The sequence below is a fragment of the Thunnus albacares genome, chromosome 22 (assembly GCF_914725855.1).
Source record: "Thunnus albacares chromosome 22, fThuAlb1.1, whole genome shotgun sequence".
Taxonomy (NCBI): domain Eukaryota; kingdom Metazoa; phylum Chordata; class Actinopteri; order Scombriformes; family Scombridae; genus Thunnus; species Thunnus albacares.
The window spans coordinates 19,794,729-19,816,214 of record NC_058127.1 but is presented as its reverse complement, the minus strand read 5'-3'; the positions used below and the strand labels follow the sequence as shown (position 1 = coordinate 19,816,214).

The 21,486-nt window shown below is 40.9% G+C and overlaps 2 protein-coding genes across 17 annotated transcripts in view; one reads left to right on the top strand and one right to left on the bottom strand.

The window, feature by feature from the left end:
- Window positions 1-11,362, bottom strand: part of tdrd7b (tudor domain containing 7 b) — a 25,960-nt gene extending 14,598 nt beyond the window's left edge. For 2 of the 10 annotated variants that reach the window (XM_044341452.1, XM_044341456.1), the window contains exons 1-4: window positions 11,279-11,362; window positions 10,295-10,373; window positions 5,390-5,596; window positions 3,890-4,034 (exon numbers count right to left, since the gene is read on the bottom strand). In XM_044341452.1, the coding sequence (XP_044197387.1) occupies window positions 3,890-4,034; window positions 5,390-5,596; window positions 10,295-10,327 (385 nt within the window). In that variant the 5' untranslated portion in view covers window positions 10,328-10,373; window positions 11,279-11,362. Of the gene's footprint in view, window positions 1-3,889; window positions 4,035-5,389; window positions 5,597-6,253; window positions 6,358-6,591; window positions 6,909-7,210; window positions 7,385-9,836; window positions 10,263-10,294; window positions 11,081-11,253 lie in introns of those variants that run through there. The other 8 variants (XM_044341458.1, XM_044341460.1, XM_044341453.1 and 5 more) reach the window with 8 other exon arrangements.
- LOC122973729 (dynactin subunit 1-like) lies at window positions 9,041-21,486 on the top strand. 7 transcript variants are annotated; one of them, XM_044341444.1, is made up of 32 exons: window positions 9,041-9,185; window positions 11,117-11,182; window positions 11,317-11,511; window positions 11,794-11,875; window positions 11,973-12,004; window positions 12,160-12,180; window positions 12,791-12,814; window positions 13,361-13,447; window positions 13,900-14,052; window positions 14,247-14,270; window positions 14,832-15,029; window positions 15,213-15,417; window positions 15,514-15,592; window positions 15,881-16,040; window positions 16,247-16,351; window positions 16,552-16,743; window positions 16,855-16,971; window positions 17,094-17,246; window positions 17,421-17,581; window positions 17,756-17,924; window positions 18,165-18,233; window positions 18,357-18,569; window positions 18,700-18,861; window positions 19,054-19,185; window positions 19,286-19,411; window positions 19,501-19,643; window positions 19,772-19,938; window positions 20,035-20,153; window positions 20,252-20,447; window positions 20,569-20,642; window positions 20,727-20,816; window positions 20,905-21,486. In XM_044341444.1, exons 2-32 carry the CDS (start codon window positions 11,141-11,143, stop codon window positions 21,040-21,042), a joined length of 3,828 nt encoding a protein of 1,275 aa, XP_044197379.1. In that variant the 5' UTR covers window positions 9,041-9,185; window positions 11,117-11,140; the 3' UTR covers window positions 21,043-21,486. The 7 variants fall into 7 exon arrangements, with proteins under 7 accessions (XP_044197379.1, XP_044197380.1, XP_044197382.1 ...); XM_044341445.1 differs by lacking the exon at window positions 12,160-12,180; XM_044341447.1 differs by lacking the exon at window positions 13,361-13,447.

Below are 21,486 nucleotides of genomic sequence, written 5' to 3'. Positions count from 1 at the left end.
CACAGACAGGAGAGTGGTATCGATCTTCAAATCTAACTCCCGGCAAGAAAGTGAATACATGTACTTCACAAAATGTCAAACTAGTCCTTTATAGACTTGTAAATTTTTTAACATTTTTCTAAATAGGCCTAACTTTATCTTCTGTTGCAGTGATTGCTGATATCAAATGGTATGTTCCCTATAACAACACAATTGAGGAGGCTGTGTTTGCAACAGGAACAAATTGGGTGAATCAAAGTATCTATGTGAATATAAAGTAGGGCACTGCTGGAAAAGAGCATACTACTGCACGACTACCAAACTGCAAATGCTATGTGCTTACCCTAGACAAAGTTTTTTTGTAGAAAACTCTACATATAGTACATTTAATACAAAGTAGCCAGATTATTCTAATATGTTTACAAAGCCTAGTAACTGTAGTTACTGTATGAACAGTGAAAAGAATAGAAATCAGAGTCTTAATGTCCTAATACAGCACTTACCAGTCGATCCCCTCGTCATTTTGATGTTACATCATCCACACACACATACTCAGCATGGCCAGCATGACATCACATTTCCCCTAAATGACATCACCATTATACCTTGTCATGCATAACCCTTAGTCATTTCCACTCCCACATTCTCTCTTCATTTTCACTTCCTCCTCCTACTGTCTCCTCTTTTCTCTTCACTCCTTTTCCTCTGTGAGATCTAGTATTTTCTCCCTAACACTCCTGTTTTTTTCATCCTTTCTCTTCTGGAAAAATCTCATTGAATGTTTCCAGTAACAAAACAACAACAAGCTGCTTCATCAGTCTGCCTCTTAAAAGCTGATCAATAAGATTTTCAATAAGAGATTTTCTGTTTCTAAATCTCATTAATTTCTCCCTTGTTCCATCTCTTCAGTTTGGATATGGTACTTATATTGTATCAGCTACTGGTATTCAATCAATTAATACATCAGCCAGTTACTTAATTAATCAATACATTTTCCACACTCACACACACACACACACACACACACACACACGTTTGAACAAACAGAGTCACACATGCAGGCAGGCACTAGCTTACATCCACATGCAAATATAGGCGAGAACAAGCACACACACACATACACACATGCTCAGAGCAGACGCCGCGTCACCTCACCGGCATGGACACACAGTCTGTGTTCTGTCTCTGCCTGAATATCAAAATCCCAGGTGGTGAAGGAGAAAATGAGATGGGGAGAGAGAGAGAGAGAGAGGGAGAGATAGAGATGGAGAGGCTGATTTGTGAATCAGCTGCTCCTCGCTTGCAGCTGAGTCTCAGCTGCTATAGGCTGCATTAGCCTCAAATCTCAACAGCCCACCCCACTCTCCCTCGTTCTCTCTTTCTGACTCCCTCCTTCCCTGTCATCTGTCCACCCCCTCTCTCTTTCACATATCACCATCTCTCTGCCTTTCTTTTCCTCCGACCCTCTCTCCTCTCCTCCTCCTCTCAACTCCTTGCACTACCACCTCCCACTTCCTCCTCTGACTCTCTGAGAATATTCTGCAACATCACATCACACACTCTAGCGGAGGTGAATGCGCTGCAAATAGGTCAAAGAAAAGAAAGTGCGTGTGTGCATGTGTGGAAAATGTTTGTGTGAATGCATATATTGTTGTTATTATGGGTGTGTGTGTTCAGACGGTAACTAAGGTCAGAAAAAGATGAAGAAAGATTGTGTGTGAAAGTCTAGTATGTGTTTTGTATATGTGTGTGTTTGTCTGAGGTGATTGAACTGAAACCATTGTATGCATATGAACCTGGTACACCTGCACAGTCCTGAACACTGTGTATCTGCCCATCTGCTTATGTGTGAGTGTGTGATATTCGTGGTGCAGGAACTGCAGGTCTCCACGGAGCAACAGTTAAAACAGGCCACTCGTTCATCCACAAACTCTCGGGATACATCAAAGACAGCAACTCTCTATTGTTGCACTGTCATAGTACTACATAGTACTGCTGCAGTACTGCTGCACTGTGGCATCAGTCTCAAGAGAAGGCTGGAAAAGGTTTCGAAAATTGAAGTTGTGCTAAGGTTGTTAAAGAGGCCAGGAAAAGCTATGGGGGAAGGAAGGCCATAGTTTACAAGATGTGATTAATTCAATCAGTCTCATATTGTGTTAAGTAAAAATGTGTTAGTTAGCATATTGTTACAGTAATTTCCAAGGAAATAATCAGCAAGATAGGTTATTTGTCCCATTTTATCAGCAGGGCTGTAAATACCATTGAGGACACTGAGGTTGTTTTTTTTTTTTTTCATTTTTCACAGGTTTTTTCAACAACCTGTGGGGAGTTTACATTCTACAATTAAAAACACTTGGTGAATATTTTTAGACCAAATCAATACATTTAAATTTGACTACTTTTAGGTCAGAACATAAAAAAATCATTATTTCTCCACCAGAAATGTGTTCCTGGCAGTGTGAAGAAGTGTGTAAAATTTCCAAAAAGCATGAGTGAACAGTTAACTCAGTTTTACATCATCTAAGTCATTTTAAAAAAAATCAGACATTTTGGTGTTTGGGGGAGGAAGGCATCTGACTCATGATCTCAGTACTTCAAAAATCCTACAAACTGTACCAAGCTCTTATATTCTCTCACTTTTTCTGTTTTTCTAGACAGCTACAGTAGCTTTCTAACCAGCACGAACTGGTTGGCAAAATGTGCCTACTTATAAATTCTAAAAGGAAAATATGAAATGATGATGAGACAGACAATTTAACAGTGACAGGACAGACAAGTATTTGTTTGTCACTATGTTTTACCATGCAATTAGATCATCATAATGAAGAAAAAAAAAAGATTTGACACCACCAAAGAGCCAAGCCTTATAATGCCTTTATTAATCTTTCTTTCTTAAGATAATGTCCTAATGTGTGATCTTAGATGCACCTATTTGAACATTATTTCATTAAAAATAATCCTATCTCTATACTCATATCAGCAGCACTTAGGTAATGTTGTTATTCACCCAAAAACATGTTTGTGCAAAGGTTTTTTGTTTGTCTTTGTTTTTTTATGGCCAAGTATTCCTTCATTCACATTTAAATGACACAAGCCCTTTACAAACACGTATTGTACTATTCCAGTGCTTGGATATATCCAATGGTTCAACACAAACATGAAAGCCAACACCAGTCTGTCTGGCTGTGCAGCTACTGTGCTAAAAACCGAGCTGCCAGACTGTTCATGATTCTATCTTTTCAATGTACATGTTTATTTTCACTTCTAACAGAGGAAACTGCCTGCTGAGGTTTTTTAAGAATAAAAAGTACAACTCCAGCTGATATTTTAAATTAGCTTTAGTAGATTTGTATGTATAATCCTTCCATTTAAACAGTAACTGTAATCACATTTAATCCAATACCTCACTGATTTGAAGCTACCTTGTGACTGTGTTAATGTCAGCCAGAAACATTTGTGTAATTTGATAAAGCTAAATGTGAGCTAAAATAGAACTAATTGTGTGTTCTCCATAAGAGTTTGATAAAAGGGAGAGTCTATAAAATTACAGGTGGTATGTGCAGCTTGTGAAATTGGATTAAAGTCTCCTACTGAATACCGTCACACCATCACCTTGCCGTTTTTTCACCTAAATTACTTAATGTATTAGCTCTCTGCTTGTTTTGCAGAAACTGTTAAATCCCACAAGCACAAAGGTCACATGTAAATTTTCAAACCCTCCATAACCTGATATTCCTTGGAATTTAGTTGTTTAGCCAAAACAAGCCTCCCTGTAACCAGAATAGTTGTGGAGTGTGGTGAAAACATATTAATTAACAACTATCTTAATGCTAACATGAAAAAAATTGCTGCGTATTTAGCTTGTGCTTGCTAAATGTCCCAAGTTATTATTGTCCCAATCAAATCTTACCATTGAGGACGAGTGGGGCGGCTGGTTTGACCCTCATCTGCGTGTTGACCAGGTGGGGTCGTCCTGTCTTCTTGGAGCTGCGCTGGCGAGCCACCACTTTGGCTACATGGGCCGTCTCATTGGACCCTGAGGCAAAATACACCATCTGGAGAGTAGACAGACTGATGTCAATAAGAGCAACCCCATCAGCAATAAAAGATTAATACTTTTGACCTGCTATGTTGACTTATTTTTTAATTTAGTTTATTTGACATCATGGGAGGGAAAACATTAAAGGTACCCTATGGAGTTTTTGACCACTAGCAGTGCTATGGAGCAATGCTCTACGAGTGGGTCCCTGTTTTGTGTGTATTGAGCATGAGCACAAGCACGCACATGCAAGCGCACGTAGCCAATGGAGTCACACTATTCCTCTCATCAATAGGTAGTGGTAATGTGCCAAGAAATACAGCAATGCGCCAACAAAAGGCAATGAAGAAGCAGAAAGTTAGCAAGTAAACATTAACGTAAAAATGCAGGTTTCAATATTGAAAAATTTGGCTTGACATATGTTTTACGATGTTTTTAACGTGCCTTCAAAAAATTTGTTAAATCTTGAAGATACATGCAGTGTGTTTTGGTGAGAAGCACTGAATGTAAACAGAAACTTTGTTTACAAGAAAACTCCACAGGGCATCTTTAACTTACACACAACTATGTTTAGGACAACATAATTAAGTCTAAGACTTATTTCCATTGTGGTTCTGATCATTATAGTTATAATCAGTTAATTACCTTTGTGTGTTTCACATGTATGAACTTGTTTTACAAGTTTTGGTTGTGACAGGTATCCAAACTATGCAAATAGTATTATGGCTACATTGTATTGCGGGGTTCTCCAATGCAAGCATATTTGAATTTAGCCACATAACACCAGCACTCAATAGAGACAAAATTATTATTATCAGCATATGGCAGGAAATTATAGTAAAAAAAAATCTGGTTCTAGTATCTTAATGTAGCAACTTACTGATAAACCTGCTGTCATCAGATCCTGAATTTATTTATTTAAAAAATTAATTAAAAGTTTCTTTGTTTTTTTCTGAAGCACTAGTCCAGTTTTTTTGTTAGTTTTTTTCAAATTCTCAGCTTCCAACAATCATGTCAACATGCCAGTGAGTATCACTGTTTAATGGACATTTTTAATTTTTTAGCTCTTTCTTCAGTTTCTTCTTCTTTGAGAAAGCAAAGCATTTATTTACTTCATTTTGTCCCGGCTTACTTACTTCAGGTTAGTTAGTTAACACACATCAGATGCTTGCACTTTGTTGTAAAACATTTTGCTGCATAGCATGTATAATGATGTGATGATCCTTGCTCCTACCAAGCTCTGTTATCATCAATGCTCACACAAGGCTTTGCATTTGAGAAGAAGAAAAAGGAAAAGTATTATGTAATCATGGCTGAATAAGTGTACACATTATCCATCCCTCAACCATCCTGCACCAGCCATACACACACCTCTCCAGAGCGGTTGCGCTCCATGCGGACTACAGAGGGCATGCTGGTTAGCAGTGCATCAAGGTGGTTGTGTCCCATCTGTTTATGTGGTATCTGTTCCCCGGTCAGCTCCTTGTACTCTGACTGCAGACGGGACAGTGACACTCCACCCTTGTTGGCCTGGAGGACAGCCCGAAGCATTTTCTTCACCAATTCAACGTCAGCCATCTAAAAAAAAAAAAAAAAAAAAAAAAAAGCATTTCTATAGATAAGCAAGTAAATAAACAAAATAAAACTGATGCAGAGATAGATTAGTTGGTGGAGATAGAGACTATCCAGTGGAACCAACCCATTGCACTTCATGTCAAACTCATTTTGATAAAAGCATTTTGTTTTTTCTTGAAAATGTGATGATGATTATGATCAAACCCATTAGGTTACACTTAACCTGAGTTCACCTTTAGTGCCAGTGTCGGACTGGTTAGGCAAGTTTGTATTAATTGCTGATCAGATTTCCATTTCCATTTCAGTCTAAATTTTGTAACAGGTTGCAACAACAATGAGAAATTTAGAGTTTTTAAAGGGGGGAAATATGTTTTTATGTATAGTTACTTTGCTATAATGTGTCCCAGATACAATAATATAACTCCATTTGAAATTTTTCCTTGTTTATTTTTCAGGACACGAAGGATTTTGTACCCATTACACATCTTTCAAGTCTAGGACAGACACTTAAGTGCTTTAAGTTCAAGATGTTACTGATTTCCCTCGTTGTACAGCCAGCACATTCCTTCCCCCTGCAGACAAACACTTTCAGTTTTCAGCTTGGCTGAAGCCAAACCGCCCCGCAGAGGAATTTACAATGTTACGTTTAAATATACAAACCTGAGCCATATATGTCCATGAAAAGGTGATATCACACGGCTATATCGATAAATATCAATTCTGGTGGACGTGGAGACACACCCTCAAAACCCAGATCCAACTCTGCACGCACTGCAGGAAAGTCCATCATCAATTTTGCATTAAGTGTTAATATTATGTTTGGAAAGAGACACTTGTTTGCTATCCAGTTTTAGCTCCTTTCGGTCTACAAAGCCTTGAATTAAAGAATTTAAATACATGTAGGCTATTAAAGAAGATATATATGGTCGTGGTATGAAGGAGAAAGTTTAAAAAAAAAAAGCTCCATAGAAAACAAATGAAATGAACGACAGATTTACCCTGATGGCTGCAAGACAAATATTTAGGTTTCGGTATTAGAGGAGTTCAGGCCACTTGTTGATATATGGCTACTTTTTGCAGCGCAGACAACAGACGGGACAGTGAAACTATGAATGACGTAACGTGTCACACTTCGACTCCACACCCTCCATCGGGACCAAACTGTTTGGATGATGTGTTCCAGTCTTGTTCATATGTATGAGCAAAAACTGCTTTTAGAAGCTCCCGATAAACTCAGTTAGAGCCACAGACTGTAAAGAAGCCGGTAAACAGCGCGCAATATCGAGTTAAATCCTCCTGCCACCTCCGGGACAGCGAGTCGTCAAGGTAACCAGGAAACGCGATCAAAATGCCGGAAGCAAATAAATCTAGCCTTCACAATAAAACGACAGCGATTTAGAGAAGAGTTTGTACTAAGCTTGTCTTTACACAAGATTTAATTTTGAAAGTCACAACCGGAAGACAACTTTTGTATCCTAGCTAGCTTGAAAGCTCTCGAGCCGGGAGTACAGAAAGCGACAAAATTAATAGCCGGCAAAACTTTAAAAGGGTTGAGAGTTGTAAAAGTTACTATAAATCAAAATAAAATATGCATATACATAATAAAAAAGATTCTACCTTGCTTTAAACAGACGGGGTGGTGAGGTTTGACAGGTCTGGTCCAGTCAGTGCTGTCAGCGCCACAGGGCTGAGCTGCGGCCGGAGCTCTGTCCCCGCCCGGTGTGTCTGCCAGCCGGTCCAGCACAGCCTCTCCTCCGCCGCCTGATTGGTCGGCTGTGCGTGGGCCTCTGGCTAATTACACGTCAATGCATCCAGGGGCCGCAGCACAAGACAGAGGACACATGAATTGTCACGATTTATTGCTGATCATTTCTAACCTCACTTTACATTATTTTCCTGATTACTTTGGAAAAAATGTATTGTTTAGATACACTGAATATGAAAGAAATGTCTGTTCTCGGTTCTATTTGATTAATTTTCTCACTCTTTTAGTTTTATATATATTTGTGATTGTAGACTCAAGTTGTATACACAAGGTGATGTAAACTTGTTGTATACTTGTTTCAAAAAAGCTGTTTACTGGACCTGTGTTATTCAGCTTTTAGTTAAGACCCACTTAGTTTTCTCCTCTGATAAAAGACAAAACCTATACTTCCAAAACAATCCTATATACCTCCTATAAAAATTATGCATTCATTGATATTCCCAGTATCAATTGATCTCTAGAATATTTTTATTAATCAATTAATCCTCTAGTCTATAAATAGTCAGAAAACAGTGAGAAATATCCAAAGTGGTGGCATCTTGATACTGTTTCTTTTGCCCAACCAATAATCAAAACTAAAAAAAAAATTGAATTTATAATGACATTAAACAGACAAAGCAGCAAATCCACACTAATATAAAGATCTCATTATTAATATTCCTAATAAAATAGGTTATGTTTATTAACTTCTCATGTTGGTATATTTACCCATATTTATTTCTACTTTTTTGCAAAAATATTTTTACTTATTTATTTATTGTGAATTTATTATGCACATTTAGTTAGTATCACAAAGAGAGAATTTTGCACTAAAAACGATTGTTACTTTGGAAGATACTCGCATGATTTGCCTAAATCATTAAATTGTTGTAAATTTGTGAAGCCTGCCAGATGTATAACTGATGTTATCATCTTATTGTGTAACTCTGACACTACACATCTGACACTTGTCTCTCTTGTAAACTGTTATATTTGAGACACTGTTTTGCCCAGTCATCCTCCTCATTCATATCTGAATTAAAATCTCAATAAACCAACAACTAATGAATTGCTTATGGTCTGGTCCTTTGCAGTGTGCTTTTTATTAGTAGATTTCTGTGTAAATTCTGTCAAATAGTAAAAACAAAAGCCCATGAATTCAAGGTAATACGTATCTCTCCCATAGTTTTTTTTCCTTTTTTTCCTGTACATTTTGCTTTACATGTCTAATTTATGACAAATATTGCCAAGTTGAGTGTTTTTGTAATTTAGAGCTCTTAGCACAGTTGCAGTAACAATACTGATATTATGAGACAACAAAAAATGGACATTATTCGTTATATTTTCAAAGAGAAGAAGATGGCAACCCCCCATGAAAACCTCATAAAGAATAAATAAATAAATAAATAAAATTTGCAGCCCAGATGGTCAGCTGGTGATAAGCGACTGAGCCACCAGGGGCGCTAATCTTTGTCCTGTCAGGCCACGGACGCCATTTTTTTTTTCCCTAGGAAAGCGAAGTCATGAACCTCCCTACTCTGCCTCTGATTGGCTAGTACTCACTGCCTTCGTTGGTTGGATTGGTTATGTTTATGTATGAGGAATTAGATTGGTTAGGATTAGGGTAATAATATCAGAATAAGCCAATCAGAGGTAGAGTAGGGCGGGTCATGACATCGCCATCCTAGAAAAAAAATTTCGGCCACCGGACGTGACCTGTCAAAAAACGGAAGAGACTACCGGATTTCCAAGCTAGGCAGCCAAAAGATAATAACAGAGGATTATTGTTTATCTGTAGGAACATCTCTAGGAGCTACACTTGAATAAACGAATTACTGTGTATGCCAGGTAAGTGACAAAATATAGCTATTCAACTGTAGCTTCTCATAAGTAGCTAGCTATGACCTTGCGTCTTGCTAACGTTATAACTTAAACCGGCCAATGTTAACGTTAGCTGTTACCACTAACCAGCTCGTTAATGTAGATTAATTTTAAATTATGACAGTCAGCTCACACAGCTTTATTATTTTAAAGTCGTTTTATGTAACCTGAAGCTGTCAGTAGTAGTTTGAAAGTAGTTCAAGCAGAGAATGCAGGCATATTAGCTTCATTGTATGTTATTGTTTCTATAGCTACATTTTGCTACGTGGCTAGTTTAACGTTACGCCCTAAACATAAATTGCTTTGGGTCTTATAATATTGTATATATTGTGTTTTATGTAAATATACTTCATCAGAATGTAAAGCTAAATCATTGAATTAATGCAGCAACGGCCTTCTAACGGTACCTGGTGGAAGAAAAATCTGAAGTCAGCTACTGTTTGACAGCTGGTTATTGTTTTGATTGAGAAAGCTTCATTGTTAACCTTTGTTAAGGATTGTGTTAGGATAATTTATGTTGTGTCAAAGGCAGGAATCATGACTAGTCTAGGCTAGTCACATCGCCACTGCGAGTCTCATATAAATATAGCGAGTCACGTACAGCAGTAAATTGATTACCTCATCACTATTTTCGCTGCGGTATGTCAAGTATCAAGCATCCGTCTGTAGCTCCTGTGGGAGACACAACAGCGAGATATTGCCCTCCCTTTCTCAGTTCAAATCGGCGTTGTGGTGACGTTTTGTGATGCACTACTTTGATCCCTCCCTGAAATTACAGCCGTGTATTGTCCTCTCCTCACCCTGGGAAAGAGGAAGGGATGTGAATGTAGAGAAAAATCAGCACTGGAATTGTATCTTTGTACTGGAGTTGTAAACATCTTAACTTGATATTATGGCTATGAATAGGAGACATTCGTATACCCCCCGGGTAAGTAACATGGACACTAAATATTTGATATACTATTTAGTGCATCAGTAGTAATTTGGATCAGTTCACTTCATCAGAAGAAGCTATTGCTATATATTTCCTATGGCAAAAATTATTTTAAAAAAAAGAAAGGATTTGTGGCACTTACCATACAATGGATGCAAGATTCACCTCGCTGCATGTTGTGTCTTCATTGGTAGGTAACTTCAAGGTAACTCTTGGTTAACCTGTAGAGAAGATGAAGTTACCGACTGTACGTTTGACCCATAATCAAGCTTTTGTTCCCATTAATCTTAAGTAATATTTATTCCACACAGAGGATTCTGCAAAACTGCACCTCACCTTCTCTGAAAATAATAAAATCCTGTGCTACAGCTTCTATCACAGGGCTGTGATCAACCTTTTCTATCTAGTTTTCTGCCCTGTGATTTATGAAAACTGTTAGGCCGCGTGAATTCACATGTCCTTACTGCCCCATAAAAGGATTACACTCTACCGCAGTCCTACTTTGTCCTGAATGAACGTCTTTGTGTGAGAAAGGCAGAGAAACAGCTTGTTTATTAGGAAGCCTATTGTGGTCGGGAACATATGACTGGGTGCATGAGTGTGTTGCTGTGCTCCGCGGCATTAAGAGTCTCTTGTCATTGAATATTTTTGATTCCTTAAACTTCTCTTGATAATTGCTGGAAAAGGGGGAATTATAGGGCACAGCGATGCCACTCTCTCCAGTAAAGAAATCAGTTGGTGATACATAACACAATTATGTTGTGACCCGGTGGACGGTATTAAAAATGATTTGCCCCTGCATTCCTACTAAATCATATCTACTTGACCAAGACTAAGATTTCACATATCAGATTCCTGAGGAATTATTACATTTAAACTACAGGTTTTCTGATATGTAATGACCTAATCATCCTTCTCCACTGGTCCTCTCCTTCTCCCCTTCTGTATTCCCCCAATCTTCCAGCTGACCAGCCAATTGATCAGCAAAATGAGCAGCGGAGGAACCATAGAGAGTGGTAAACCTCCAAAGGTAGGTCAATTTTCAATACAGAGATGAGAAATGAAGAAGAAGGAAGAACAGAACAAACAGAAATGAATTACTATCACCTTGTGTGTAATGACTTACAGAGTCTTATCCTCTTCTCTCTACTCCTCCTCTTCTAGATTGGCTCGGTAGTGGAGGTGACAGGAAAGGGTCAGCGTGGTACTGTTGCCTACATCGGTGCTACCCTCTTTGCCTCCGGGAAATGGGTGGGTGTCATACTGGATGAGGCCAAAGGCAAGAACGATGGCACCGTACAGGGGAAACGCTACTTCACCTGTGAGGAAAATCATGGGATATTTGTCAGACAGTCCCAGGTTAGTGAAAAGGACCAATGTATGATGTGCACATGAAGTTTGGATGATGGTGTATAGCTTCCTGTCATGTCAGTAGCTGATATTAATTTCAGTCATTGACATGCTGTTGTAAAGGTGGGAGGTGTCATGGTTTCAATGTGTTTAAAATGATCATGCATGACAACAGACAGATAGGAAATATAATTAATGCAAAACATGCATTATTATAACTATACCGCCCCCGTATGCATGTTATCCTGATCACACCCCTCATGGTTTAAGTGTCTCTGTCACTCTCTGCAGATCCAGGTGGTGGAAGACGGCTCCACTGCTACCTCACCAGATATTCCTGAGTCTGGCACTACCAAGACACTCAGACAAAAAGGTAAGCATGGACCACAGCTGTGTCTGAAATGTAATACCTAAAAGTAAATATTAATATCAATAAATAATAATAATAATTCTCTTTTTTTCCCTGCCAGACATTCCCGAGACTCCTAAAACAACCAAACAGGTAGGCAACCAACACTGAGAAAAGTGAGGTGTTTTGTTTACGTACTAATATCGTTTTCCTTTCTTCTCTCCGGTACAATGGATTATGAGTTTTTCTTTAGCCTCTTGACTTTTAGACTGAAATCTCATTTTTGTTTTTCTGAATACCTTTTGCAGATACCGTCGAGTGTTAAGAAGGTATAAATATTTAAATCCAGCTATTTGCCTTCTCCTCTTGATTAATCGCACTTGACTGGCAGCTCATCTTTTCTATGTCATGTTTTTACACTTGCACAGAAGATGTACAGATAGATGTCATCATTTCTTGCTTTTTTTTGACCACACTCCCATTTTGTACGGCAGATGTATTGTTGTTTGCTCACTTTATTTTATTCAAGTTATTATTTTTATTCTCGTGAAGGCATCCAGCATGCTCAAACATTTTGAGGCCACAATTCTGACACTTTCAAGGTTGTCGTGATGATGTCTTTGTCATTCCTCTTGGGCTCTTGTCCTCATAACTAAGTTTTAACATTTCTGCATGAGTTCACATTTATTATTCTGCTCCTATGGCTCAAGTCACCAAGAATAATTATTCTTTAGGATGGCAGTAAATGCTGCATGCAGCCCTCAAAGCTATGATCAGTGAATATAAACTAACAATGGGTTTGCTTCTTATGTGCTGCTAATCTCTTATCTTGCTACGCCACTGGACGCATGTGTGCGCGTATCCGTGTGCGTGTGTGTGTGTGTGTGCGCGTGTGTGTCCATCTCTTCTCTCTGCAATTCTCCTCCTCTTCTCCTCAAGTCCTCTACCCGCCGCTCTGCCAAGGTGAGCTCATGCACAGCAGACGGGGGAGGTCAAAGGGCATCAAAACAGTCTCATTTGAAACTGCAGTTCATTCTGCAAGTCAAGGGCACGACTTCAGATGTTTGCAATGTTTTCAAAGGCCATGCATTTTTGTGTAGTATGATAAGAAGCATATACTTATCCTTAAACTACAGTAGAGGAGACACATGTTAGAAATAGATTAAGCAGCGGGCTGCTGTCTGCAGTCTGGTTATTTCAACTTTTCTTAAAATAGACTGAATGGGATTGTGGTTTGGTGGTGACTCGGTGGAGGTGTATGTCAATTAACTGCTATTAAAGACACATTAATGATGCTATGAATGTTATAAGGTAATGGGACTACAGACATGATTAATCCCTTGAGAATCTTAAAGTAAAATGTTTGTCAAATATTGTGAATTCTTTCCAATTAGATGGAAACTTGCCTTAAAACTATAATCAAATTTAGGTTCAGGCTAACTTTGCAGCTGAGTTTTACAAATAACCCTTGAGAGTCCTAACACAGTCTCCATGATAACACTGTGGCAGTGGAGCACGCCAAGTCGCCTCACCCCCGCCACCTCCCTCCCCTCCCTCTTGGTACGTTCCGCCGGCCGCCCCAGCCTGTCGCTCAGGGTACGCTCTATTACATCCGGGAACCTCACAGGGAGCGGTGGTGAAACGTTTGGTCACTGAAAATGGGTGAATTTGTCCTTCGTGGCTCAGATGAGATGCAGAGCTTTACCAGTTAAACTAAATCAAAGTGGTGTCTTGTGGGGAAAAAAATCACTGGGGAGGTGAAATGTTTGGTCTATGAAGACACATGAAGTCAGGAAGTACATTGCATTGATGTTCACTCTTCTACTGGGTTAATCAAAGTTGAGCACTGTGGGAGAATAACTTTTTTTTGGACATTTGGATTTTACATTGAAATTTAAATACTTTGCACCATAGAAATGAAGCCTGTGTAAAGTTCTTCTAGTCTGTAAGATTGTTCACTTCTCACCACTCCTTTCTCCTGTCATCTCCCCAATACTTCCTCCTCTCTTCTACCCCTTCTCCCTCTCACCAATACCTTCTTCTGCCAGGCGTCTCGTGAGAGTCTGTCGTCCTCTCTGTCCGGTGATGTCAGTGAGGCGGGCCTGCCCTCCCACCAGGGTGCACTGGGGGCCCCTGTCGTGCCTCAGCCCAGCGGGTCGCCGGCAGCAGTGGCAACCCCGGGCCCTGCTGCTCAAAGCAAGGTGGGTCACCGGCAATTACAACAACAACCAATTTTAGTGTCAGCAGAACTAAAGAAATCTACCCACAAAAAACCTGTTACCAGAAGGTGTTTAGTCTGACATTTCATCTCCATCATTTTGTTTTTATTTTTCCATCATATTCATCGTTTTAATGAGCTTGTTCCATTTCATCCGTGTTGTCAATGTTTGACCAGGTGGAACCGTCCATGTCCAAGCAGGTAGAGTTTTCTAATGGATTCATGCATGCTGATGATATCCGGCATGATTTTACTAACAAACTCAGGACATCGGAGGGTAAAACCTCCCTCAGCACATCTTCTCAATACTTTAATATGATATTGTTAAGTCCTCACGTTGGATTTTATGGCATGGTTTAACTTTCTGTCACTGAATGCAATATAGAATTCCACCATTGTGTTTGGAGATAATGGATTAATCTTTCTACATTGCCATATAATGTTTTTGGCAGGAGTTGCTGTTAAAGCGCTCTGTATTCTTTAAAGGTTCAAGCCACTTAACTTAGGAAACTGTTGCAAATTAATTTGGTGCAGTGAAATTAACATTTCTCATCTTGGTCTGGGTTTTGGTGATGGGACTTGGTCAATGTTTTTTATAGGTTTCCTTACTGCTTGGAAAATAAAACCTTTGGTAATAAATGGAAGTCCGACTAATCATTTAAATTTCCTAAAGGCAGCGCATTTAAGCTGCAGGATCTGTTCAGTTTACTGACCTGTTTTGCTTGCTCTCCCATTTTCTCTCCTCTCCCTCCACCTTCTCAGGAAGAGGAGTCACTGCGAGCCCAGGTCAAGGACTTGGAGGAGAAGCTGGAGACGCTGAAGATGAAGCGGACTGAGGATAAAGCCAAACTAAAGGAACTCGAGAAACACAAGATCCAGCTGGAGCAACTTCAGGAGTGGAAGACCAAAATGCAGGAGCAGCAGACCGATCTGCAAAAACAACTCAAGGAGGCCAAGAAGGTGCATAATAAAATAAAGTAGTAATAATTAAATTAGAAATTATAAATAATTGAAAAAAGACCTGAATTTCAGGACTAAGGGTGATCACATATAAATACAAATTTGTAGGGTAAAGTGATACCGTAACTTGAACAAATAAACCAAGGAAACTGAACCATCATACATGACTTTTTTTCCTCCCAGGAAGCACGTGAGGCACAGGAGGCCAAGGACCGCTACATGGAAGAGATGTCAGACACTGCAGACGCCATCGAGATGGCCACACTGGACAAAGAGATGGCTGAAGAACGGGCCGAGTCACTGCAAGTGGAGGTGGACTCATTGAAGGAGAAAGTGGAGGAGCTCTCCATGGACCTGGAGATCCTTAGACATGAGATATCAGAGAAAGGTTTGTACTCTACTCCCAAATCCAAGGCCTCTTTTATATCTCTCTCCTTCTTGTCATGTCTCTCCTTTATTAATTCACTCTCTGTTTGTCCTGCAGGATCAGATGGAGCCGCCTCAAGTTACCATGTCAAACAGCTGGAGGAGCAGAATGGCAGACTTAAGGAGGCTTTGGTCAGGTCAGTAAAATGTCAAATCTGTAAGTATTTCGGGGCCAAATGTAGGAACTTTACAATTTAGAAACAAGTGAGGAGAGAAGACGCTCATGGATAAAGCAACCTCTTCTCAGCTGTTAATTTTTCAGTAGCTCCCAAAAGCTTTCAGTTTAGCTGCTGGTGCAAAATGGAACCTGTGGAAAAGAATGACTACACAGAAATCCTTGCAGCACTTTACAAATATAAATAAAACATAAATAACCTGCAAATAAGTCAAAAATCTTATTTTAACCTTCCCCTTTTCCTCCTCAGGATGCGTGACCTGTCTGCATCAGAGAAACAGGAGCATGTGAAGCTGCAGAAGCAGATGGAGAAGAAGAACACTGAGCTGGAGACTCTGAGGACCCAGAAGGAAAAACTGCAGGAGGAGGTTAAGCAAGGGGAGGCCACAATCGATGAACTGAAAGAGCAGGTAAAGTTTGGGGCACACAAGAAGAGATGTTTTCATGACTCTGATGCTGCTTTCATGAGGTTACACTGTACTGACTGACACTTAAAAAAACAAGTCAAATGCAGAAAGTAAAAGTTTTAGAAGTTTAGAGGAAACAAGGATTATTCATATTTTTGTCATCTCAGAATTTAATTGTACCTATACGTGTCTGTGTGTGCACATACCAGGTGGATGCAGCTCTGGGGTCAGAAGAGATGGTGGAGACCCTGACAGAGAGGAACCTCGACCTGGAGGAGAAAGTCAGAGAGCTGAGAGAAACTGTGACTGATTTGGTCAGTGCAGCTGCATTTCTGATTCCAGTCTTCAGCATTAATTGCAGTGAAAAGTCTGTTTTCTAACCAACACAAGCCAGACTTATGAAGTATTCACATGTAGATTCCCATTTTAATGTGAATTCCTGGGGGGAAAAAAATGAGTACAGTCACAACTGCAGAACCTTTACAATATTCTTGTGTTTTTTCTGCGCCAATAGGAGGCGATCAACGAGATGAATGATGAGCTCCAGGAGAACTGCAGGGAGACGGAAATGGAGCTGAGGGAGCAGTTGGACTTGAGTGCAGCGAAGGTCAGAGAGGCAGAAAAAAGAGTGGAGGCCGCACAGGAGACTGTAGCTGATTACCAGCAGACCATCAGCAAATACAGAGAGCTCACCAGCAGCCTACAGGTGGGTAGAGAGAGCAGATGATATTTGTAGGGATGTGGGAAGCATTGGGCCTACATTTTGTGCAAGTGGATGCCTTGATGCTATATTTGCTTTTTTTTGTGTGTGTATCAGGAGGCCAACAGAGAGCTGATCAGCCAGCAGAACGCCAACGCTGAACAGGTTCAGCAACCTCCTGCAGAGCTGTTTGACTTCAAGATCAAGTTTGCAGAGACCAAGGCTTATGCCAAGGTTGGTGACCTGCATTTGTTATCCTGCTAGGAATAATGACTCATGGTGGTTTTACACCTTTGAGACCAATGCACTTGTTGTCCTTCATTCTCTTATGTAAAACAAATAATCTGTTTCTCCAGGCCATTGAGATGGAGCTGAGGAAAATGGAAGTGGCTCAGTCGAACAGACAGGTATCCCTCCTCACCTCCTTCATGCCAGACTCCTTCCTCCGTCACGGCGGAGACCACGACTGCATACTGGTGCTCCTGCTCATCCCTAGGCTCATTTGCAAGGTATGAGGCTGTGTTGATGAGTGTGTTCGTAGGTGCATTTGTAAGAAACCGTTTTAAATCCTTTGACTGTGTCTAATCCTGATCTCTGTTAACTGTATGTGAGCTCCTGTTGGCTTTGTCTGTTTCTGTAACTTCTGTTTCTGTATGTTTTTTTTTGTGTCCTTGTGCCTGAAGGCTGAGCTGATTAGTAAACAGGCCCAGGAGAAGTTTAACTTAAACGGGAACCTGGCCCAGGGGACTGGGCTCAGGGGACCTCCAGGAGAACAACGCAGCTTTGCCTCAGGGCTGGTGTACTCCCTCAGCCTGCTGCAGGCCACCCTGCACAAATATGAACAGTAAGAACTGCAGCTTCAGCACTCATAATAAAAGAATTGTGTCAAGGCTGCCGGCAATAAAAGCAGATTTTTTTTTCTACAAATGAAAAAATATAAGTTCTCTTCAGATTTAGAGTAATTATAATCTGCTGCTGTGATATTATAACAAAATGGATCCGTCTGTTCTGGTTCTAGGGCTCTGAGTTCCTGCAGCGTAGAGGTTTTTAAGCGCATGGGCACACTCTACTCTGAAATGAGCTTCCATGAGCGCTCTCTGGACTATTTCATCGACCTGCTGCATAAAGACCAGCTGGATGAGACTGTTCAGGTGGAACCCCTGACTAAGGCCATCAAGTACTACCAGGTAACAAAAACATGTGGTTTTACACTGAAGAACTTACTCATAAAAGACTGAAATCATGAGTAAGTCTACCTTGTTAACACCATAATCTGCTTTACTATGTACAAGAACATTTGTGATTTTACATACCTACTGCATCACCACACTTCCTAAAACTATTCAGTCCACTCAGTGTTAATAGCAGTTACAACAAATAAAAATTGCATGTTTTTATGTTTTACTCATTCTTATTCTTTCTTCTAGCAACTGTACAGCATCCATCTGGCAGATCACACTGAAGATTGCACAGTGCAGCTGGGTGACCACATTAAGGTACTTCAAGCTTCTTCAATGATGTCATTTCCTGTAGATTTAAAGATTTTACAGCATCTCTCCTAGTATGTGGCTAATAAAAAAATTGTGTAAACTTAACCCACCTCACCCTCTCACCTCCAGTTTACCCAGAGTGCCCTGGACTGTATGGGAGTGGAGGTCGCTCGTCTGCGGGCGTTCCTGACTGCAGGTCAGGAGAGCTCTGGCCTCGCTGTGCTTCTGAAGGACCTTGACACTTCCTGCTCTGATATCAGGCAGTTCTGTAAGAAGATCCGCCGCCGCATGCCTGGAACAGATGTAGTTGGGGTACCAGCGGCTCTCAATTTCGCACCACAGGTATGAACAAACACACAGATGACACACACAACGGCTGTATGACACTAGAGCTCAAAGTGGGCTTAAAAACAGACATGGTTAAGCTGCAGTATATGTTTGCCTTACTTACATGACATGTCTCGTCTGGCAGGTGTCTGAGACTCTGACGGAGTGCAGACGGCAGCTGACCCGCGTGGTGGCAGTGCTGCAGGAGGTGGCTGCAGCTGGAGCTCAGATGGTGGCCCCGCTGGCTGAACAGGAGGGGCTCAATGCTCTCAAACTAGAGGATATTGCCTGCAAAGCTGTGGAGCAGGTAGTGTCACAGTGAATAATCACATACCATTTGCCTGATCCTCTTGATACATGAACAAGGAGCAATTTCAAGTCTTTTGCTGACAAGTATTTTGTGTTCAGGGCATTGTTGCAAGACTGTTAAATGTTAGTTTTGGAACACGTGGACAGGGATAATTTGGTTTAAGGTTGCTCCTTTTTTTTCTCCACCAAGGTGTACGGCTCTCATGGCCTGAACGGTCCAGAGTGTCTGCGTCAGTCCTGCTGCTCTGTCATCGCTACCATGAACAAGATGGCTACAGCTATGCAGGAAGGAGAGTATGATGCCGACAAACCTCAGGGCAAGGTATTTGCACGCCGTAACTTTTTCACATTGATGTATCAAGACATTGTATTCAGACACTGAAATATTTCTGCTCTTTGTCACCTCTTCCCCTCGTCCTCAGACTCCTCCTGTGGAAACTAGAGCAGCCACTGTCAGGGCCGAGATGACCGACGCTGAAGGTCTGGGAGTTAAACTGGAAGACAGAGAAACAGTCATCAAGGAGCTGAAGAAATCCCTCAAGATCAAGGTAACGCACTTAAGCAAACACCTACAAAAAATTCCCCCTCTCTCCATCTGAGAAGTCTGCTGTTGTACATAAATACCTCTCTCTCGCAGGGTGAGGAGCTGAGTGAAGCCAGTGTCCGTCTGAGCCTGCTGGAGAAGAAGCTGGACACCTCCACCAAAGACGCAGATGAACGGGTGGAGAAGATTCAGACCAAACTGGACGAGAACCTCGCGCTGCTGAAGAAGAAAGAAAAGTACGAATTTAAAAATCTTTCTCTCATCTGGCCTTTGTCTCTTACACCTTTTATTTTCCTCTCAGTTCTGTCGAAAACTACTTCTGTCACCTTCTTCTCACTCACCCGCCTTTATCCCACATCCTCAGGGAATTTGAGGAGACGATGGATGCTCTGCAGGCTGATATCGACCAGCTGGAGGCAGAGAAGGCAGAGCTGAAGCAACGCATTAATAACCAATCAAAGATGACCATCGAAGGCCTGAGAGGCTCGCCTGCTTCTGGAATTGCCTCAATTGTTCAGGGATCTGCAGGAGGTTAGTGATTTCTGATTTGCACTTTATGTAAGTTTTTAAATAATAGATTTCAACAGGTAATAATAATAATGACTGAATGTCTATTATTTCCGATAGGTTTGCCTCCATCCCTGGCAGGGCCGGTGCAGGTGGTGGACTCCCCTCTCCTCAGGCAGCAGGTTGAAGCTCAGAGACTGGGCATTAAACACCTCAAGAATGAAAACAACAGACTAAAGGTAACCTGCTGATTTTGGATTTGCTATTATTACACTACGGTGCTGTTCTGGTTGTCTGAACTCTGGTAATATTCAACTAGAGTATGTTTTCTTTCCAGGCAGAGAAGATGAGAGCCCAACTGGCCTCCCTACCTCCACTCTGCCCCCCCAAACTGCCACAGGTGTCCAAGGAAAGCTCCGTGCCACCAGAGGGACTAAACACAGGCATCTATCGCAGGACCGACCAACTGCTTGCAACCCTGCTCAAGCTGAGTTCAGAGGTCAAAGTGGTGGACATTACTGGGAAGACAACAGGTGTGTGTGCATAATAACCTGATATATAAGATGTATTTTGCACCTGTGTGTGTGTTTCCAGCTGTTCTCAAAAGTGGGATCTGGTTCATTTTCTTGTTTCCCTCTCATGTGTTTCCTCCAGTTAGTGCCAGCGCTCAGCTGCTGGAGCAGACCGCTCGACTGCAGAATCTCAGCGACGCTCTGGACAAACTCAAGGTAACAACTTCAGAATCAAATTATATTCCTCTTACCATGTCCATCAGATGAAAATGGTTTTTCAAACGTTCTGTTCTGTCTCAGGGAGAAGTAGCTGAACATGTGGTCTCATATCAGCCTGGAGCGAAGGCTTCTTCTGACTTTGCAACCTTCCCAGTCTCCTCCTTTGTTAAGGTACCACCATACAGTACACACACAAATCCCATCAGTTCCATGACTCTTAAAAAAAATGTCCTTAATCTTGTCTTGCACTGTCTCCTAGGCCAAGGAAGAGAAGCAGGGAGGAACAGTGTTTGTAGGTCGCGTTGCCATTCCCTGCACACACGGACAGGAACAAGTCCACCGCCTCGTCCTATCACAGCAGCAGCTGCACAAAGTGCACCGCCTCCTCATGGCCTGAAACAGCATACCATTGGCCCAAAGCCATGACTGATAACACATCAAGAAAAGCTTTTTTTTCTACTTTATTCTCATTCCAACTTCAGCGTTCTCTATTTTCCCTTTTGCTTGTCGCTATTCTCAGGTAATTGTATCCAATATTTGCAAAGTTAAGACTATAGCACTAATAATACTGACACTAGTGTGTTTTCATTTATATTGGCGTATAACTGATCTTGAAAAGTCAGAATGGATTTCACTCCTGAATGTCACATTATGTATGAAGGTGTCATGTTTCCACCACTGAAACTGTTTATTCGTATGTACCAGTTTTCCTCTCCTCTCTGGGGAAAACTTGCAACAAGCCATTTATACTGTACTTGCACCTATTACGTTTTTTTTTTTTCCTACTTTGTATCTTTTATATTTGTAATTCAGACAATAAAACAACTTCTCTTCATTGCAA

Coding starts and splice junctions, on each gene's coding strand:
- LOC122973729 (XM_044341444.1), top strand. CDS start 11,141: ATGAGCAGCGGAGGAACCATAGAGAGTGGTAAACCTCCAAAG. Junction 15,030..15,212: donor AACTCAAGGAGGCCAAGAAG/GTGCATAATAAA, acceptor TTTTCCTCCCAG/GAAGCACGTGAGGCACAGGA. Junction 16,041..16,246: donor TCGATGAACTGAAAGAGCAG/GTAAAGTTTGGG, acceptor TGCACATACCAG/GTGGATGCAGCTCTGGGGTC.